The sequence below is a fragment of the Lithobates pipiens genome, unplaced genomic scaffold (assembly GCF_037356315.1).
Source record: "Lithobates pipiens isolate NorthernLeopardFrog02 unplaced genomic scaffold, aLitPip1_a1.2 Scaffold_8, whole genome shotgun sequence".
Lineage (NCBI taxonomy): Eukaryota > Metazoa > Chordata > Amphibia > Anura > Ranidae > Lithobates > Lithobates pipiens.
In genome coordinates, this window is record NW_027507903.1 from 110,480,491 (window position 1) to 110,500,378 (window position 19,888).

Here is a 19,888-nt window from a genome sequence, read left to right on the forward strand (position 1 = left end):
ACACTTACCTGCAAACTAAGCCTTCGCCGTCCAGGCCGCATCCATTTTTGCCCCTCTTCATTCCAGTGCCGCTGACTTACTCTGCTCCCGCTGACAACATTCCAGTTAAAAGGAGCACCGGTCACAGCGCTCACTTGCAGGGGGGGGGCACGTTTCTTCACTGCGCATGCGCCAATGACAACATCAGCGCAGTATACAGTAAATATCTCCTAAACGGCACACATTTTAGGAGATATTTGAAGTACCTATACCTTTTTCTAGGCTTAACTATAGGTACAACTTGCAAAGGGAGGTTTACAGCCTCTTTAAACGTTATTTTGAAAATGCAGAAGGTGAGCTTGCCCTTAAAACATTGGGTTTAATAGTCAAAGCAGGCTGAAGGATGACTCACATTTATTTTCTCCAGCGTTTGGCACTAGCACCACCAATATTTGTGGTACAGTCAAAAGGAATACGAGAAAATGGCGTTATGGGTTATGAGAACCAACCTTTCATTCACTTGGTCTTGAGGCCCAGCATCATAATTTGTATACCTTTTCGTATTAACAATATGTATGTGTATATTTTAGTGTAAAATGTTTAGTATGTACACTTTTTAACATTTGGCTTTGTTCACAGGGTTTCTTCAGACGCAGCCAGCAGAGTAATGCTACATATTCCTGTCCACGGCAAAAGAATTGTTTGATCGACCGGACGAGTAGGAACCGCTGCCAGCACTGTCGGTTGCAGAAATGCCTTTCTGTGGGCATGTCACGTGATGGTGAGAACCACTCTCTCCCTTTTTTATGTTACTACTTTATTCTACAACCTCAGTAATTTAAACATCTTGCATAGTTGAATGTGGAAACAAACTTTATTAGAGCCCCAAGAAATCCCTGTGTGAGTGCAGCTCCCCCATCCAGTAAAGCCTCATGCACACTAGACTCTTCTAGATTCTTTTCTCCTGACAGGGGAAAAGCGGCAATTAAAAACGCGCCTAAAGCTGCATTTTTAAAGAGTGTTTAGGCTTGTTTAGACACGTTCAGGCGCGTCAAGCATTTGGGATTTAATTTAATTGGCCAGAATATTTAATTTATTCTCGCTATTGAAATTGATAAACGCTCAAATGTTAAACGTGCTTGGCGTTTAGACGCGCCTGGTGTTTTTTTTCCTCCTGATTGCGATATATATATATATATATATATATATATATATATATATATATATATATATATATATATCATTTTTATTTTTATTTTTTTTGCATGCACACATAATCGTCTAATATAGAGGGTTATTTAGGGCAGAAAAAAATGTCATATGCCTGTAAAATGTGCATAAGGCCTTACAAAGGATTCTCCTCTCCAATAGATTTTTATCAAAATGAAGTCCAACTGCCATCTTGTTTTTGTCTGAAGGGCTTGGAAACCTATACCAAGTAGTTAGTAATCTGTCTTTCTAAAAAATACTAGTCCCTTTGCTGTCCTGCTGATCAAGTGGCTTAAGTTCTTTTTGAGTCAATAACCTGAAACAAATATGCAGATCTGCAGTACTGACTTTTCTGATCTGCATGCTTGTTCCAGGTCAGTGACTAATAGTTGTTAGACTTGAGGCCACTAGTATTTTCATAAGAAACTCCAAAACTGAATATTCTGGATTTTCTTTGGACAGGTTTCCTTGCTGTCTAAACCAAAAAATAAAATAATTTCCATTGGAAATCATCATTAGGTTTTACTGCAGTACTATCAGTGTATGGTTTATATCTGATCTATCTAATTACACATCTGTGTCTTATGAAAGCCCAAGACCTATACTGGGGGGTGCCTCTTTGTTACTAAACCAAATGGACAGGTTTCTGAGAAAGTTAGGAGACTGAGCCAAAAAATAGGAGCCCGTAATTTTAATGAGTATACGCTCATACGTATAATAACTAGCCTATTCAGAAAGAACGATTAGCATATATTTAAAGTACATGAAATATTGGTACAGACACTTTGTACTCAAGTATTGCATGATTCTTTGTCTTGTTCCAACTCTAATTGCAAGTAACTCTCAGGATTTGCCCTCCTAATACTCCAGCAACAAATGATATCAAACCTAAAGTTTAGTCTATTCACATTACATACCTATACTGTGCACATTATAACCAGATGTTACCCATGACATTCCAACTATTAACGTACCTTGAAGGAATTTGCAAGACATATGGGAGCTGCCATTGCTTATTTGTGGAGGGCAGGCTGAAGGGCTGTCTTCCTAATTCTGGGTCGCTAAATAGCAAGTCATTACCTTGGAACAAGTATGCAGAACGGTACTTAAAGCATTACTAAACCCAGGACCCTGCATTCACTATATCTGGTCTCTCACAGTAGACAGAAATGCAATTATTTTAGTGAATTTAAACTGCTAAATACCTTTTCATATCCGCAGTATAAAGCAGTCATGTGACTTCTATCAGTGTCTGGCTGAGCACTGGTTAAATCTTGTAGGAGGAGTTTTCATTCTCCTCTGACAGTCCTATGTGGCTGCATGACCCCTTACCCTCTGGACAGTGCTGATCACATGCACCCTCCCAAAAAAATAAAACATCTCTAGCAGTACACACCAAATTGAGCATGTGCAGAGTGCCTCCAAGACTCTGTACTACCAGCAGATGGATTGGGGACAGTAAAACAATGGGAGGATCAGAGAAGAGAGGATTAAACCACCTTTTTATACAATGCAGAGGATTGACCCCTTAGATTTTATAGTGTGTATAACCAGCATGCTTTACCGCATATACGGACTGATTTTACTGTTGTGGGTTTAGTAACACTTTAAGACATTTCATTGGTGGCATACTTTTTGCCAGGTTAGTGACTCAGCAGGTAGTAAGTCTGGCACTAGCACCTTTAGAGATGGTTATTGGATATGTTTCTCTCTTTATGGGCTCAATTTAAATACACAGCCCCGATTTTATCTGATTCCTACTGAACCATTTAAAATTGGATCTGTGATGGCCCTGTTGGCACCGCTCAGTTTGCCTAACCTTGATTTAAAAAAAAAAAAAAATCGATGGAGTCAGGGCTGGGTGGAAAATTGTTTGAGTGGCTACATCCTTTCAGATGCAGTCACTGTTTGGGTGTTCAAACAGCGGTTGTCTGAATACAATAGCCAGTAGGGGCGATTCCTCCATTGACACTGTTTAGTTTCAATGGAGAGCTAAAAGAGAGAAATTTGTCCATATGGGGTTTAGTTTTGCCTGATTCCTGTTGCTACCACCTGGCTTAACCAGCTGCAATCTGTAAATTGAAGGAGGCTGGTGGAAATGTATCGGCCAAACATTTAAATTGTGATTGTAAAGCGTTTTTGTAAAAAAAATTAAATAAAACATCTTCTGCTTACCTGCTCCTTGCAATGGTTGCACAGGACAGCCCAGATCTTCCTCTTCGTGCTCTTGGCCTCTCCCTCCTGTTGAGTGCTCCCACAGCAGGCAGCTTATTATGGGGACACACGAGCCAACCCGCAGCTCCGCAGTTCAGCCCCGCTCCCTCCCTCTCCTCAATGGCTAAATTACTTTGACTGCAGTGGGAGCCAGTGGCGCCGCTGCTGTATCTCAATCAGAAGGGAGAGGCAGAGTATTATGTATTGGAGGGGCTGCTACACACAGAAGGCTTTACCATTTTTTTTTTCCCCCAATTCTTTTTTTTATGTTTCACGATAAGTACAGAAACCATTTGACAAGCATGTCAACAGATAACACAAAAGTCACATCACTTGTAATGCAATTTCTGTCACCTAATGGAATGGCAAGTGTAAAAAGAACATCCCGGAAAACCCAATACTGGAAAGTATCTGTACCCCATGTGTTTTGTTTTAGCACAGTGAACACCGTCAGTAAAAATACAAAAAAAAAAAAGAAAGGAAAACAGAAAAATATAAAAAGGAGAAAGGATTATAACATATAAAAGGAAGGGATGAGAAGAGGGTCCAGTTAAAACTCCTTCAGAGCTAGGAGGCCCATCGGTACCATCTCAGTTTTTAAAAATCTTAAGTCAACAAGGCCCTGTATTCTTCAGAGTATACAAATTCGTGCGAGTAGAACCGTTTTTTGAGGAATTAATCGCGGAGGCCTTTCTCAGTAGCCACTAGGTCCTCCAACTTATTTGTTTTTGGCTACTTTTCTCAACCAGACAGTTGTGGGTGGTGCCTGTGCCCTCTTCTAAAAGAGCGGGATGCATCTATTCGCCACGGTAATCAGAAGTGGCAAGATGGAGCGTCTGTAAGCCTTGCCAGAGAAACAGTGGTGATGCAGAAGAAAAAGCACAGGTTCCTTAGGTTCTCTCCACATCTCTGACAAATGCCTGAGCATTGAGGAAACATCTTATGAATCTTAACGGGTGTATTGTACCACCGATTCAGGATCTTGAAACCAGTTTCCTGGTGTTTCACACAAATATAAGTTTTATAGGAAAACTGAAGAATTTTTTCCACCTGTTTATCCGTAAAGCTCAGCCCTAAGGCTTGTTCCCATTTGGAAAAATATGGCAGTCTGATGTGGGGACACCAGCAAACGTTAAGTCTGGGACACTGCGTGGCGCAGCGGAGATTGTTCTGTACAAAGGATTTCAAACGTGGTAAGGGGGCGTGTAAAGGCATCCTTGGAGAGCCAATGAAATGGGCCAACTGTAATTTCTGCGAAAATAAAAGACCTGTGAAGGCTTGGCCAGCCATAATTTGCTGTCTGTAATCCATTGTCCAGATGCTAAAAAGTGCCTGGCCTGATACAAACAAACCTGCAGCTTTCAAATCCTGCCTCCTGGAGACCAGGACTGAAAGCGGAGTTCCCCACAATAGGGGTGAGCGGTGACTGATCCGGCGCAATGGAGAAAGAATGGGAGATTTTGGCAAAAACACACCAGGTTTTCCCCACAGTGGGGTGGGTAAGAATCTTATGACACCAGAACACGGAATCGAGCGATATCTGGGAAACTTTTCCCTCCACCTGTACCCACTGTTTGAGCAATCCAGGGCACCAATCCAATATTCTGGTAAGGTGACACGCCACATGATAGAGATTAGCATCCAGTAGAGCCATACCTCCCAGCAGCTTCGGCAATCGCATGACACTGACCAAATCGCGGGGGGTTTGTGAGCAAGTAAAGAGCAAGTGTGACAAAGTAAATCAGAGCTCGGTTAACCGCCCAAAGGAAGGCACTCTGTACCTTAAGGCTTTTTATATTAATGCATAGAATTCATTAAGATAAAAAAACTTGTGCCTTTACAACCACTTTAACTGCAGCCATTTAGATCACTGTTCAGGTATAATAACAGACGTGGGAGCAGTGGCTTTCAGAAACAATCACAGGAAAGGAAGATTCCTCTGTCTACACTGTTCGACGTGGCTAAGGGAATCTATTGAGTTATTGAAATCTTAATGTGTGTGGCTAACTCTTGCACAACAATACATACTGTAGCTCTTCCATTATCCAGTCTACCGACTGGAAGAACCAGCTACACACACAGTACAGCCTGGGGCACTAACCGTCAGTTCTGTTCACCGTCTACAAGAGAGCACGATTTCCTTTTTTTTTTTTTTTTTTTTTTTTTTTTTTTAATCAACTGAGAATTTCAGTAGCTTGTCCACTGCAACACACCAGCACAGTGCATTTCATACGTAATGCCCTCCCACACAGTGTAAGGCTTCAGCTGCCCACATTTACAATGCATACAGTGTATGATTCAAGTGTTTTGTTATACTTTACATTTTACGCTCTCCTGGTACCTAGTATATGGTGTGATTCTGGAAATATGGAGGTTGCCATTGCTGATCTCTCTTAACAAGGTTTTAGCTGCCTGACTGTCGAAGTGATCCAGTGAAGCCATTAAAACTGTGATATTGGCTTGGAAAAATACATGCAGGTCAGGAGTTCTGTCTTTATTGGCTCATAATTAATAGAGTGGTGACTAGGAAAGTACTGAAGCTAGAGAGATCCCGGTAACTAACATTTTCAGAAGGAGGTTGGCAATGGCAGCTTACTAATTTCTCTTACTACAGTCTTCTCTTGAAAGGATAGGTTCACCTTTAGGAACATGTTACACCTGTATTTAGGGTATGAAGCATGCTCCCAATCACCTGCTTTTCACCCCCAGAGTTCTGCCCACACAGCCGCATCATTCATCCCCAGAGATCTGTGAATGAATAAACTACAAGTTCCATCTGCCCACGCAGCCGGAAGATGGCTTTAGTTCTCAGTGGACTGCGACTGCGCTGATGAGAAAACTCCTAGTCCAATGACCCGCCAGCTTTCTAACTGAAAGCCCATACAGAGGTACAGGCAGAAAGCTGGAGTAGGCTTAACATTGCCCCTGTGATCCACTGATCACAGGTGTAATGCCTTTCAGGCTCTTGTGGGAAAAAATAATGCATGTCATTTTTTTTTTCTCCTTTTAAAGGTGAACTTGTCCTTTTAAACTGGTAAGGAATTTCTGCCAGCAGCGACTAGTAGAGTATACCTGACCATTTACTACAACAGCTAGAAGTCTTCTAAAGTCTCCAGTAGAGCGTACAACTCCAGGCTTATTTCTTCCTCTAGACAGGTCCTTCTTTCACGTGTGTGTGTGTGTGTGTGTATATTCAGCCTTCTACTTTTCCCTGCAAGTCCTGCCTTCATTTTCTGTTACCGTAGAGATTCCGCAGTAGTTTGCATGTGCTATTGACATGCAGTACTCACTACTACAAGCAGCCCTTCATTGGGCAAAGATGGCAGTGTGTTGTGTAACAGTAGTCTGCCCAATTTTGTCAATGTTTACAATGTGTTCAACGTGAGCTGGGAGGTTGTTTTCCTGTTACCAGGTAATGTTACTACAGAGACTGGGATATGCCCATTACTGATTGAGAGCTTCCAAGCAGACACAGCATTTCTAGTGCTCCTGGAAATTGTGTTTATTGCCATCAGAGTGAAAGGTTTTAATAGCATGGTGGGGAGATGAATTATGTGCAACAACTTGTAGCTGCTTTTTAGAAATCCTCTTCCCTTGTTTTGGCAAAAATCAGTCAATTAACAGCTACAATTCTACTGGTTGTTATAGGCTGTAGCAGTACATCACAGTTCAGGCAGTGTCTGTAATTAAAGAAAGCTATTACTGTGAAGAATGGGTTCCTGAGGCCAATTCATCGAGGTTCTATTCGGGAGACGTACTGACCAGAGTTCAATCCCAAATGAATACATACAAATTAGTAAGCGATATGATAATTTTCCAGATCCATTACATTGGCTTTTTACTAGCCTCTGTAACATTTTGTCTTTGCTATAGTTAGTAGGGAGCAGCGCATTATTCTAACTAGAGATGAGCGAAATCTGCCCAGGTTTAAATCCTGGTCCCAGAAGGTCCTCAAACGTTTTAAAATCCAAACATTTTTCTGAATGCCGTTGTAGTCTGTAGAGGCATAGAAAGCTAGGCACTGACACAGAGAACCTATATCAATGTGAAAAAAGAAAAAAAGAAGAGAATACAGAGTAGGGAGGGCAGATTTCTAGGTGGCTTTGGGGGCTACATTGACCTGGGAACCTAGGTAGCCTCCAAATAGCTGCACCCCAATCTGATCATTCATTCTCCCTCTCCATCTATTATTTTGAGATATATATATATATATATATATATATATATATATATATATATATATATAATTTTTTTTATTATTATTATTATTTTTATTATACCAGAAATGTGGTGTCATTGTCCTGGCCTCGTTGGCTGTAAAAACTGTATAAATCTCAGGAATTAAAGGGTAGAAATACAAATCCTTTAGCATGTAATACAGCTCCCATATTATGTTTTTCATTTGTGTATTTGGAGTTTAACTTAAACCTGAATTGCAGGCAAATCACCTTTTTAAGCAAAGCAGTTGAGATTAACCAGGTAAACAAACATAGCATGCCTAAAACTGGCAGGAAATAGTATATATGAAATATTCATGTGCAATAGCTGATATTTATATAACTATAAAAAAGAAACATATTACAGTATTTTATATTTTAGACATACGTATATTAATGAATAAAAATAAATACAAAGCACTATACTGTAAATATTTTAGAACTTGATTGCCATGGTGATGTTGCATACTTGTACCATACCATGTAGTACGTATGCCGGCACTAGATGTTGATCAGCACAAAAGTGAGCATTTTGTAAAAAAGGAATGTTCTAAAAGGAATGCTGAAAGCTTTGTATGTTAGTCAAATAATGAGACTCAACTTTATTTTTTTATTTTTTTTCCCTCTCATCTTTATTGATTTTTACCTTCCCCTAGCTGTAAAGTTTGGTCGCATGTCTAAAAAGCAGAGAGACAGCTTATATGCGGAAGTGCAGAAACATCGCATGCAGCAGCAGCGGGATCACCAGCAGCAACCAGGGGAGGCAGAGCCACTAACTCCTGTGGGATATGGTCTGACCCCCAATGGGCTCACAGAACTGAGAGATGACCTGGGAGGATACATGGAAGGGCACACGCCTGATGAAGGCAAGACTGAGTCAGCAGTGAGCAGCTTCTACCTAGATATCCAGCCATCCCCAGATCAGTCCGGCTTGGATGTTAATGGCATCAAACCTGAACCAGACTATACACCTGCCTCATCCTTCTTCCCATACTGCTCATTTACTAACGGAGAGGCCTCCCCAACTATATCTATGGCCGAACTTGGTAAGTTGCACTGGAAATAACTGTTGGATTGATGCCTATGTGCGAAATGTCATCATGTTTTAAACTCTATTCTATAGTCCTGTTATTGGCCTTGTGCCTTGGGTGCTGTCAAAAATGGAAATTATATTTAGGACGACAATGTGGTGAAGGGGAAAAAAAAGATTTCATTTTTGGAACACTGTCTGTTTTTGTAATTGGTTTGATTAGGATTCTCAAGACTCTGGACATTTGGCAGCTCACGTTCATACATATATTACTGAACATTTATAAAGAATAATGTGAAAATAAATTCTGCTTATACATAGAAAAGAGAAAAGCCAAGTCACGAATGAGCAGCTAGGGTTTAAGTGACTTGTCCTTTCTATAGATAGACTGATTTGTAATATATCAGTCACATTTGACACTGACATATAATATACCAAGGCTGGCTCCAAATTAATAAATAAATGAATAAAAGTGATCTATGCAGTTGTGACCAGAAGAACAACAAACCAATGGCATGGCTCTCTGTGAAGTTGTAACGGTATGGGTAAGTTACGGGGAACTCTTCAGTTTAGATCCGTATTTTTAATTAGTTTGCAAGCCTTTTTTTATTCCTTATAAATGAGTTTGAACCTCAGGTTTCCAGACGTAACAATCTGACATTTTGCTTACACTTGCAATGAAATCCATTATTGTGTTGTAAATATTTTTTTACATGCCCACATAGATTCACAGACAGAACAAGATGTTTGCTGCTGTTATCTAGAAACTCCTTCTGTGCTCCTCTTTGGTTCATTTGTGCTTTACTTACCGATGCCTGATTTTCCTCACTTCATGGTCAAGCCCCACCAACCTCTATCCCCCACGTACAATGTTAAATTGGAACTAAAGCCACAAATACCTCTGCTCCAACAATCTGACATTAACAAGGTCTCTCGCAAGCATCTTCACCTGTGTACTTGCATGCGATGACGTCAGCCCCCACCTGCCATTCAAGGCCAAAGACCTGGCAACCAGAAGTAGTCAGGGAGAAGATGACAGCGATCTTCAAGGGATTTAACTACTGCATCATTGGAATGTGGAGTTGAGTACTTTTTGAGGGTTCAGTTCTGCTTTAATAATGAAGTCAGGAAAAGTGAAGCCCCAGTAACCATCTGAAGCCAAATCAGAGTAGCGGCATTTCTGGATAGGGGTGGGCATCCTGTGGTGCCTGCTCTTGCAGCCATATCACGATCATTCTGCACCTCCCCAGGGGCAGAATTATTGAATTACAGCTACCACTTTACCTAATGGAAGTTGCTTCCCCATTGGCTGAAACTCTCTACAATCTTGATTGCTAGCAGTAGAGGAATTCTAGAGGGAAATATCTCAATGGGTTATGCAACACCATTGGATAATGTGCGTCTAAAGTGATTTATAAAGTTACAATATTTTAAAAATAATACACATGTCAAACTTACCTGCTTTGTGCAATTGTCTTGCACAGGGAAGCCCTTATCCTTCTTTTCTGGAGTCCTCCATTGGTGCTTCTGGTTCCTCCCCTCTTCTGACTGCCCTCATAGCAAACTGCTTGCTACGGGGGCATTCATGTGGGCTTGACTCTAAGCCAGGATGTGTACATCTGTTGACACACACAGTGCAGTTCCCTCCGCACTGGATTTGACAGACAGCAGCAGGCACAGCGCTGGATTGGGATTGGGCTCAGGCAAGTGTTGGGGGGCGGATCATAGAAGGTTTTTTTACTCTAAAGCAGAGAGTGCATTAAGAAAGGTTAAAAAAACAAAAAACGAAAAAAAAAATGCCTGTACAACTACTTTTAAGTCGTAAATAGATTCTGTAATGTTACTTGGCCTTTAGGCAGGAGTTTACTTTTTAAAATTTACATGATGTACAGGTTCACTTTTATCTTTGTAACTTTCTAAAACAACCTAGATTCTGGATTGGTGCATGTTTCATTGACTGACCTTTTTAACCCATTCATTTGCAAAAAGCAGTGGTTGCAGTTTGACATTTTGATTGCTATTATTTCTCATCCACAGAACATCTTGCTCAGAACATCTCCAAATCCCATATGGAAACCTGCCAGTATTTACGTGAAGAGCTCCAGCAGATAACATGGCAAACCTTTCTCCAGGAAGAGATTGAAAACTATCAGAGCAAGGTAAAATATGTTCTGATAACTGCTACATTTTAGAGTTCTGGTATAATTAAAAAATAATCCAAAAATATGTTTCCTGTTTTCAGTGATGTGTGATTTTATTCTTCTGATTGTAGCTAAATATCAGTGGGCAAGTATTGTTTTGCATTCCTATGCAGATAAGCTTGTTTTGTAATGAGAAAGAAAAATGCAGAATTTTGATAATCTGTAATGCATTTGTTAATACTAGGGCTGCAACTAACTATTATTTTATAATCGATTAGCTGGCCAAATTTTTTTTTTTCGATTAATCAGTTAATAACCCTAAAAAAAATGTGGTGTATAATTTAGTTAATATGTAAAGTTTTAAAAAAAGCAATTTTATTCTTAAATATCTCTATGCAGTAGTAAATAATAAATAACCAACTATATGGCAAGGGAGCAAAATATCTAATCCACTCTGAGAATACCAGACAGAGATATACTGTATATACTATTAGAGGATATATACTGTATATACTATTAACCACTTGCTTACTGGGCAATTAAACTCCCCTCCTGTCCAGACCAATTTTCAGCTTTCAGCGCTGTCGCACTTTGAATAACCATTGCGCGGGCATACACCACTGTACCCAAATGAACAAATACCACAAATAGAGCCTTCCTTTGGTGGTATTTGATCACCTCTGCGGTTTTTATTTTTTGTTAAAAAAAATGTAAAAAGACCAAATAAAAAAAAAAATATATATATATATATATATATATATATTTTTTTTTTTTATATATAAAATTTTGCGAACGGGTAAAAAAATGTTCTCCTTCGTTGATGTACGTTGATAAGGCTGCAGTGATGGGCATTGATAGACTGCACTGGTGGTTACTGAGAGGCGGCACTGATGGATGGCACTGAAGGGCATTGATAGGTGGCACTGATAAGTGGCACGAATAGGTGGCACTGATGGGTGGCAGTGATGGGCACTGATTGGCACTGGTAGGTTACACTGGCACCACTGGTGGGCATTGATGGGTGGCACTCATGGGCATTGATAGGTGGCACTGGCAGGTGACACTGGCAGGGGATACTGATTGGCACAGATGTGCCTCCTTCCTCTTTGGGACCGATGCCCCTTACACATAAGCCGGTGATCGGCTTTTGTCTTTCTCCTCGCGCTGTCAGAGCGAGGAGAAAAAAAAACGATTACCGAGCTTTTGTTTACACACGTGATCAGCTTTCATTTGCTGACAGCTGATCACGTGGTAAGGGGCCGCGATCAGCCCCTTACTCGGATCTGTGATCACCCGAGTCTCGTGACTCAGTGATCACAGCACACGCCCTGCAGGGGACGTGTGGGCAGCATGCAAAGGGGAGGCCGTCATATGATGGCCTCCCGGAAATTCAGGTCCGCGCTGTAGCCGTCATTCGGCTAAAGCGCAGACAGCAAGTGGTTAAAGGGTGAATCTGGTAAATATCAGAATCAAATAAAACTTTTCTATTTTATTTATTTTATAAAGATGTCTTCTGTCAAAAAAATGGCATTTTAAGAACATTCGTTCAATTTTCTAATTGTTAATGGGGTCAAATCGACGTTTGTTTTCAACCACAGTGATGGGAAAATTTGGTTAAAGGAATTTTCAGCCAGTGTATGGGGTTTTCATTCACAAATTACATTCATTTAAAAAACAGAATGTTAAAAACAAGTGAAAATTTCAAACATTCTTTCATTCAGCGAATGTACAAAGATTTTTCGTTGGAATATTCTCCTCTGAAACGTAATCCATGTTGCCAGCAATAAGGCTCAGTACACACCTATGCAGATTGCTTTTGCTCTGTTTGTGCAGTGCTTTTGCTGTGCATTTTGATTTTTGCGCCTGCCTTATGCATTTTTTTTGCCAATTTGTTGGGCAATTAAAAAAATGCAAATTGCTGCAAAAACGCTTTACATGCTTTTCTGCAGATTCTTCATTGAAGTATATTGAATCAAAAAAGCAGTTTTGCTTTAAAAAAATAAAAATAAAATAAAAATGTCCCTGACCCTTTCCAAATACGCAGCGGTTGAAAAAGAGCATAGATGTGAACATGTCCCATAGGAAACCATGTAAATTAACTTTAGTGCATGTCTGCAAAAAACACATAGATGTGAACCAGGTCTAAGAGGTTTAGTAACATAATGGGAGTTAAAAAAAAACAAAAATTAGCCATTTATAGTACAAAAAAAGCAGATAATCACTACTGTAAGGGGTTCATTTTTTTTTTTCTTACTGTAGAACTGTGAAGGCAATATTTACAGTTACGATTATTTGCTCTTTTTTGTACTATAAGGGCTAATTTTATAGTTTTTTTGTTTTTTTGTTTTTTTTTTAACCCCATTATGTTACTGGTAGATTAATCGATTATGAAAATAGTAATTAGTTGTCGATTAATCGATTAGTTGTTTCAGCCCTCCTTAATACATTATAACCTATGCATTGGCTATTTATACATTGCTGTATACTGAATTACTGCACATGAATAATACTGAATTTTCGTTACCATTTTTCACACAGGAATCGCGTAAAGAAAATCCAGTACATAGAGAAGCTGGGGAATAGGGCAGAGGAAGGGAGATAAAGAAAGCAGTGAATGAAAGCATTCATTATAACCCAGAATAACTCCCCTTGAGTACACAGGCAGTGTCAGATTGAGGTATTGGCTTCCAAGCAGTGTGCCAGTTCAGAATGTCCTTTGTAGAAACGGGAGGGCTTGCGTCACCCTGCAAATATCATTCTGCCAGAGCAAAGGTTTTTTATTCCCATATTGAACTTATGTTTTTGTTTTGTTTTGTTTTTTGAGCATTGTCTTTTTATGACCGTATAAGCAGTATTTTCCATTTTGTATTAAACTTGCACATAAAACGATCAGCCTAATGTAAATAATCTTTATACTATGTACAAAGCCATCCACAATTTCGCCCCCAGCTACATCACTAGCCAAGTCTCTAAATGCCAACCTACTCGTTCTCTTCGTTCCTCTCAAGACCTCTCGCTCTCTACCTCCCTCGTCATCTCCTCCCATGCTCACCTCCAGGACTTTTCCAAAGCCTCTCCAATCCTATGGAATGCCCTACCTCAATCTATCCCCCTTATCTCCTACTTTATTGGCTTTTAGACAATCCCTGAAAACCCTTCTCTTCAGAGAAGCCTACCCTACCCACACCTAACAACTGTTTTATTGTCTCCATCAGTTTATCCCCCACAGTTATTAACTTTTTGTTTCCACTTGACCCTCCCTTCTAGATTGCAAGCTCTAACGAGCAGGGCCCTCTGATCCCTCCTGTATTGATTTGTATTGTAACTGTACTGTCTGCCCTCATTTTGTAAAGCGCTGTGCAAACTGTTAACGCTATTTAAATCCTGTATAACAATAATAATGTGTGTTGCCTATGTATAATTGTCCTTATATGTGTACTGTATGTTGGGCAGCCATATTTGAGCCATACATGCACAGGTCCTGCTTCCTGCAGTGCTACATGTTTATTGTGATTTACCCCTACCCAAGTCTGTGGGTCTGTAGACATGCAGAACAAGGTCCCCCTTCTGTAGATGCGGTCATATCTCATGCACTCTAAAGCCCTTCTTTTATATACCCCCAGTGTTATTTGAAGGACCGGTCGCCAGAATGGCCAGGTGGCATTCTAGAAATATGTGTAAAAGCATACCTTTGTGCAGCACAGGTCACTTTGTCAAGGGAAAAGGTTAAGGGTGGTCATGGCCTTGTACCACTGTTTCAGGATTTTAGAAGTAATTTCATGGTACTTTATTACTAATTGAGGCCTTGTGTGCAAAAAAATAAAATGTGCTCTCTCTGAGAATCTGGGAACATAATATTTAATATATATATGTCACTCTCCCACTTGGACAGAAATATTATAACCTGCCAGGAGTGTATTCCCATTAGTATTTGTTAAGACATATGGAGGATCTTTCTTAATTCGCCACTATCTCTGCAGAGTTCCCTGAATGGTGTAAGTTGTTATTGAAAGGAAAAAAGCGAGTGGTTGAATTCTCTACATTCCCAATTCTGGGATCGCAGAGTCAGTTTGCAGATTCATAATTTATACCTAGTTATAGGAGCTTAAAATGTTTGAGGCTCACGTAAGTCCTTGTTCAGACTAAGTTTTAGACACTCTGGGGTTGATTTACTAGAACCAGAGAGTGCAAAATTGGGTGCTGCTGTGCATAGTAGCCAATCTTCAGTAACTTCAGGTGGTTCTTTTAAGCTTTGACAAAACCTGGAAACTGATTGGTTTCTATGCAGCACTGCACCAGATTTTACACTCTCCAGTTTTAGAAAATCAATCCCTGTTTGCTTTTCCCTCTTTTGGATCTACCTTGGGTGGACACCAGTGATGCAGAGAGCAATGATGGCAGCAGCATCCCTCTCTGCAATATTGTACATTAGCGCAGGGCACCACGGGGTCCATGACGCCCTACACTCACAGCAGTGGCGTAACTAGGACCTTCAGGCTCCAAGAAACCATGAAAGGCCCTCCTTACCCCTAGCCAGGGCCGTTACCTCTGAGTCCAAAGGCGAAACCCCAGGGCCCAGTTGCAGGTGTGACCTGTGTGACCGTGTCTGGCGCCATAGTTTGTTAATTTTTGTTCTGTTCGTTCGTTTTTATTATTTTTTTTTTTACATTTTTTTCCTATTTATTATTTATTTATAATTTTTTTACAATTTTTCTTTATTTTTTGCTATTCTTTTTAGGAGCCCCATTGGGGGTCTCTGGTTGCTATATCAGGGGTCTAAACAGACCTCTGATGTTTCACCTTTGAGACAGAGAAAGGAGATTGAGGACAGCTCTCAATCTCCTACTCTGCAGCCTCAGCTGCACTGAGTGAACATGAATAGCTCTGTACAGAGCTTCCCATTCATTCACAAACTGAAGCTCAGTAAACAAAGTTTTAATATGTTTCAGTTATGAATGGACAGAGTCAGCAATCAGTATGGATCGCTGACTCTCCATTCAGAAAAGGGTCCTGTAAATTAAAATTTTACTGGCCCCTTCCTCGCTTTCCATCCCAATAGATCAACCGAAGCCACCAGCAGGAGAGCGGAGGTAGGGCCCTGGCAGAGCTCAGGAGGATGAGAAGGGATTGGGCCTGGAGAAAGCGGGGCGGGGGGTGGGGGCCAGCAGAAAGAAGATGAGATGAGGCATACATGGCCCATACCCAAGTGTGTTGCCCCTGTACACCTGAATAGGAGGAGTGGTGGGTGCTGCTGTATATAGAGAGACCAATCTCCATCTTCCTCCTGCAGTCGCTGGAAAATGGAGAGCTTACTTCCTCTATATGCAGCTGCTCCTCCTATTCAGGTGTACAGGGGCGACACAATTGGGTATGGGCCGTGTATGCACTAGCATGGTTAGTTTTCAGCAGTGCTGAAAAATCCCCCATTGTTTAGGGAACTCCAGTAATTCATCCCAGTGACTCGTACTCCTCACACTGCAGTGACTTATACCCTACAAAATCAGCTAGAGCAGTGATGGCGAACCTTGGCACCCCAGATGTTTTGGAACTTAATTTTCCCATGATGCTCAACTTTGTCTATTGTGCTAAACCATAGTGCTTTGGGATTTCTTTTTCATGTATAAATGATTATTTGTATTTGATAAAATTAGGTAGCGGTCGACCTATATGGTTTTTTCTCTGGTCGATGCCGATATTTAGAAATCATGGCGACTGATGGCCGATATATGATGCAGATTTTTTTATTTTTATTGGGCCCGCTATGTTAGGCCGATTTTATTTATTTTTTTCCCTTCATCTCATAAAATCGAACAGACACCTTTCACACTGGGGCGTTTTCAGGCGCTTTTGGGCTAAATATAGCGCCTGCAAAACGGCTCCCCTGCAGTCTGTGTGAAAGCCCGAGTGGTTTCACACTGAGGCGATGTGCTGGCAGGACATTAAAAAAAAAGTCCTGAAAGCAGCATCTTTGGAGCGGTGTATACCGCTCCCCCACCACTCCTGCCCATTGAAATGAATGGGCACCGCTGTCGAAGCGCCTGCAATGCGATTTGGCAGTGGCGTTTCATGGGTGCATTTAACCCCTTCCTCGGCCACTAGCTGGGTTATAAGTGCCCTGCTAGCAGCCGAATAGTGCCGCTAAAATGACCGTATAGCACCGCTAAAACTAGCAGCGTTTTACCGTCAACGCCTGCCGCTCAAGTGTGAAAGCAGCCTTAAGTAATAAGTGATGCAGAAAATTTCTTACATTTTAAACATTTATTAAACAAAACAAACCTCCAATCAGTTCACTTGTATGTATAATTTAGATAAAATAATAAGATATTATATATATATATTAAATACACAAAAACAGGTAATCAAAACTTTTGGAGGAAAAAAAATGGGCTAACTTTACTGCTTTATTTATTTTTTTAAATCATTAGTGTATTTTTTCCCAAAAAATTGCATTTAAAAGACCTCTGCGCAAGTACCGTGTCACGTAAAATATTGCAACAACCGCTATTTTATTCCCTAGGGTCTCTGCTAAAAAATATATATATAATTTTTGGAGGTTCTAAGTTTTCTAGCAGATAATACAGGATTTTTACTTGTAAGCAACAAGTGTCAGAAAAGATTTAGTCTTTAAATGGTTAAACTGAGAACTTCTACACAGGAGTTCAGCTCATTGATGAGTGTAAACTTTGTATCTCTTTGCTCTTTTCTTGGCAGACTGCTCAGAGAGGAGACAAGTGTTCCATGGAAGATTTCAGGCAACTTGCATTGACTTCTATTACAGAAGTCATAGGCAAGTCCAGCTGAAGATATAATCAGCCTTTTTGATCAGCACAATCGGCCGATGCCGATTAATTAAAAAACGCCAAATATCGGCCGATATATCGGTCGACCTCTACAATTGGGTCATTAGAACTGTTTAATACAATATATTGCTATATAGTTCATGTATGTAAAGAATTCGGGTTACTTTAGTTCCAGACTTGCAGGAGTGTATACAGTTGTCAGACCATAGTTTAAGCCCAACTCTGGAATGGAGAGAAATGGAACCCCTTTCAGTTGCCCCCCCCCCCCCCTCACTGCAGGCATTAGATGCTTGTTACGTCTAAGGGGTAGAGGAGGCCGTATTACTTACATTCTTCCTCCTTCTGCCAGGCTCCAGTGCCCTCCTCTTCTTTTCTCTGCCCTGGACTGTGGCAGGCCCTTGGTGCAATTGTGTACAGTGCAAGGCTATTAATCCTGCATTTTTCATGGATGCAGGTAAGACTGTGGCTGGGATTGTTTTGGAGAGGAGGCCTTGCAGTTGCTCAAATAGGGCCAGTCAACAGGAGTAAGGAGTAAAGTCAGTATTGCTCTTTTAGCCCCAATACCCCTAGACTATGCACACAGTTAAAGTGGAGGGCCACCCTAAAAAAAAAAAAAAAAAAAAAAAAAAGAGCATTAATATTCTTATAAAAAAAAAAAAAAAACATTTGAAAAAAAAAATGTTTTACCTTGCCAGAAATCCCTGTTGCTAGGCAGTCTTCCTAATCTGCCTTCTTCCTGCTCCTCTGTGATCTTCGGTCTTCTCCCCTCCTCCGCGCTGTCTTCTGGGTAATGGGGCACGCTGTGTTCTGGGAACTGTGTGTTCCCTAACACAGTACGTCCCATTCACAAAGCGCAGTGCAACTCGCGCATGCGCAGTAGGAAACGGGCAGTGAAGCCGAAAGGCTCCACTGCCTGTTTCCCTTAGTGAGGATGGCAGCGCTGGGACCCGAGAGCCGAGGGACATGTCAGAGTTGGGCTTTAATTGTAATGCTGATGCCCCTTTTATAGTAAATGAGGTATTACATTCTGGGTTGTAATCTTGACTCTTGCCTCTCTGTGTAGAAGATTTCTGAATTAACAATTCCTTTTTCCTTTTCAGCAACGAGAAGTGATGTGGCAGCTTTGTGCAGTCAAAATAACAGAGGCCATTCAGTATGTGGTGGAATTTGCCAAACGCATTGATGGGTTCATGGAGCTGTGTCAGAATGATCAGATCGTGTTGCTGAAAGCAGGTAAATACAAAGATGACATTTAAACAATGAAGTCAACTGCTGAAATGTACAGAATGTTTACATTTGAAATGCATACTTTTTTATTAAGGCCCCTTTCACACTGGGGCGGGAGGTGCGTCAGGGGTAAAGCGCCACTATTTTTAGCAGCAATTTACCTTTGGATTTTTACCCCCCCCCCCGCTAGCGACCGAGAAACGGTTAAAAACCACCGCAAAGCGGCGGTATAGCCACGGTGCCCCATTGATTTCAATGGGCAGGAGCGGTGTATACACTGCTCCAAAGATGCTGCTAGCAGGACTTTTTTAACGTCCTGCCAGTGCACCACGTGCTTTCACATTGGAGACAAAGCAGCGGCTGTTTCAGGGCACTTTGCAGGCACTGTTTTTAGTGCTGTAGAGCTGGCAAAGCGCCCCAGTGTGAAAGGGGTCTAATGGTTTATTAACCAGGAAAATGGTTAAATCCACAGATAAAATGTATATGGGGGGGGGGGGGGGGGCATGCTTTTTGCTACCAAAAGTGTTGTATGTTTATTTAACCAGTCCTGGGAATCACACAGCCCTGCAACATTGAACAGCCAGAGAAAAGACCTGATTTTTGTCTGCTGCATTTAAATAACCCTTACAGGTCCTCTCCCCTCACTGTAACTGAACAGTGAAAGGAGAAGCGGCAGACTGTTGAGATCATTTCGCCTTTACTTTGCTCTCTACTCCTTTCAGCCTATCCCTTGCTTGCACATGAGCACTGCAGCACAACTTATTGGCTGCATCTGCTATTTCCCAGTCTAAGCTCTGCTATACAATGGATTGTAAGAGGCTGATACTAAGTCAAATCCAGAAAGTTACACAAGTTACATTTAAAAATACATTTAGTAAAGTGATACTAAAGGCTCAGTTTTTTTCATTTAAAAAATAACAAATATGTCATACTTTGCTTGCTCTGAGCAGTGGTTTTGCACAGAGCAGCCCAGATCCTCCACTTCTCGGGTCCCTCGCCAGCACTCCTGGCCCCTCCCTCCTGCCTAGCTTGCTATGGGGTCACCGCTTGCTATGGGGTCACTAGAGCCAA

At 41.0% G+C, this 19,888-nt stretch overlaps 1 protein-coding gene across 2 annotated transcripts in view; it reads left to right on the plus strand.

Annotated features, from left to right (window-relative positions):
• LOC143963138 (nuclear receptor ROR-alpha) overlaps positions 1-19,888 on the plus strand; it is a 676,682-nt gene that overhangs the window by 644,617 nt on the left and 12,177 nt on the right. For both annotated transcript variants that reach the window (XM_077472703.1, XM_077472704.1), the window contains 4 exons: positions 619-760; positions 8,276-8,665; positions 10,687-10,808; positions 18,691-18,823. In XM_077472703.1, coding sequence (XP_077328829.1) covers positions 619-760; positions 8,276-8,665; positions 10,687-10,808; positions 18,691-18,823 — 787 coding nt within the window. The remainder of the gene's footprint in view (positions 1-618; positions 761-8,275; positions 8,666-10,686; positions 10,809-18,690; positions 18,824-19,888) is intronic.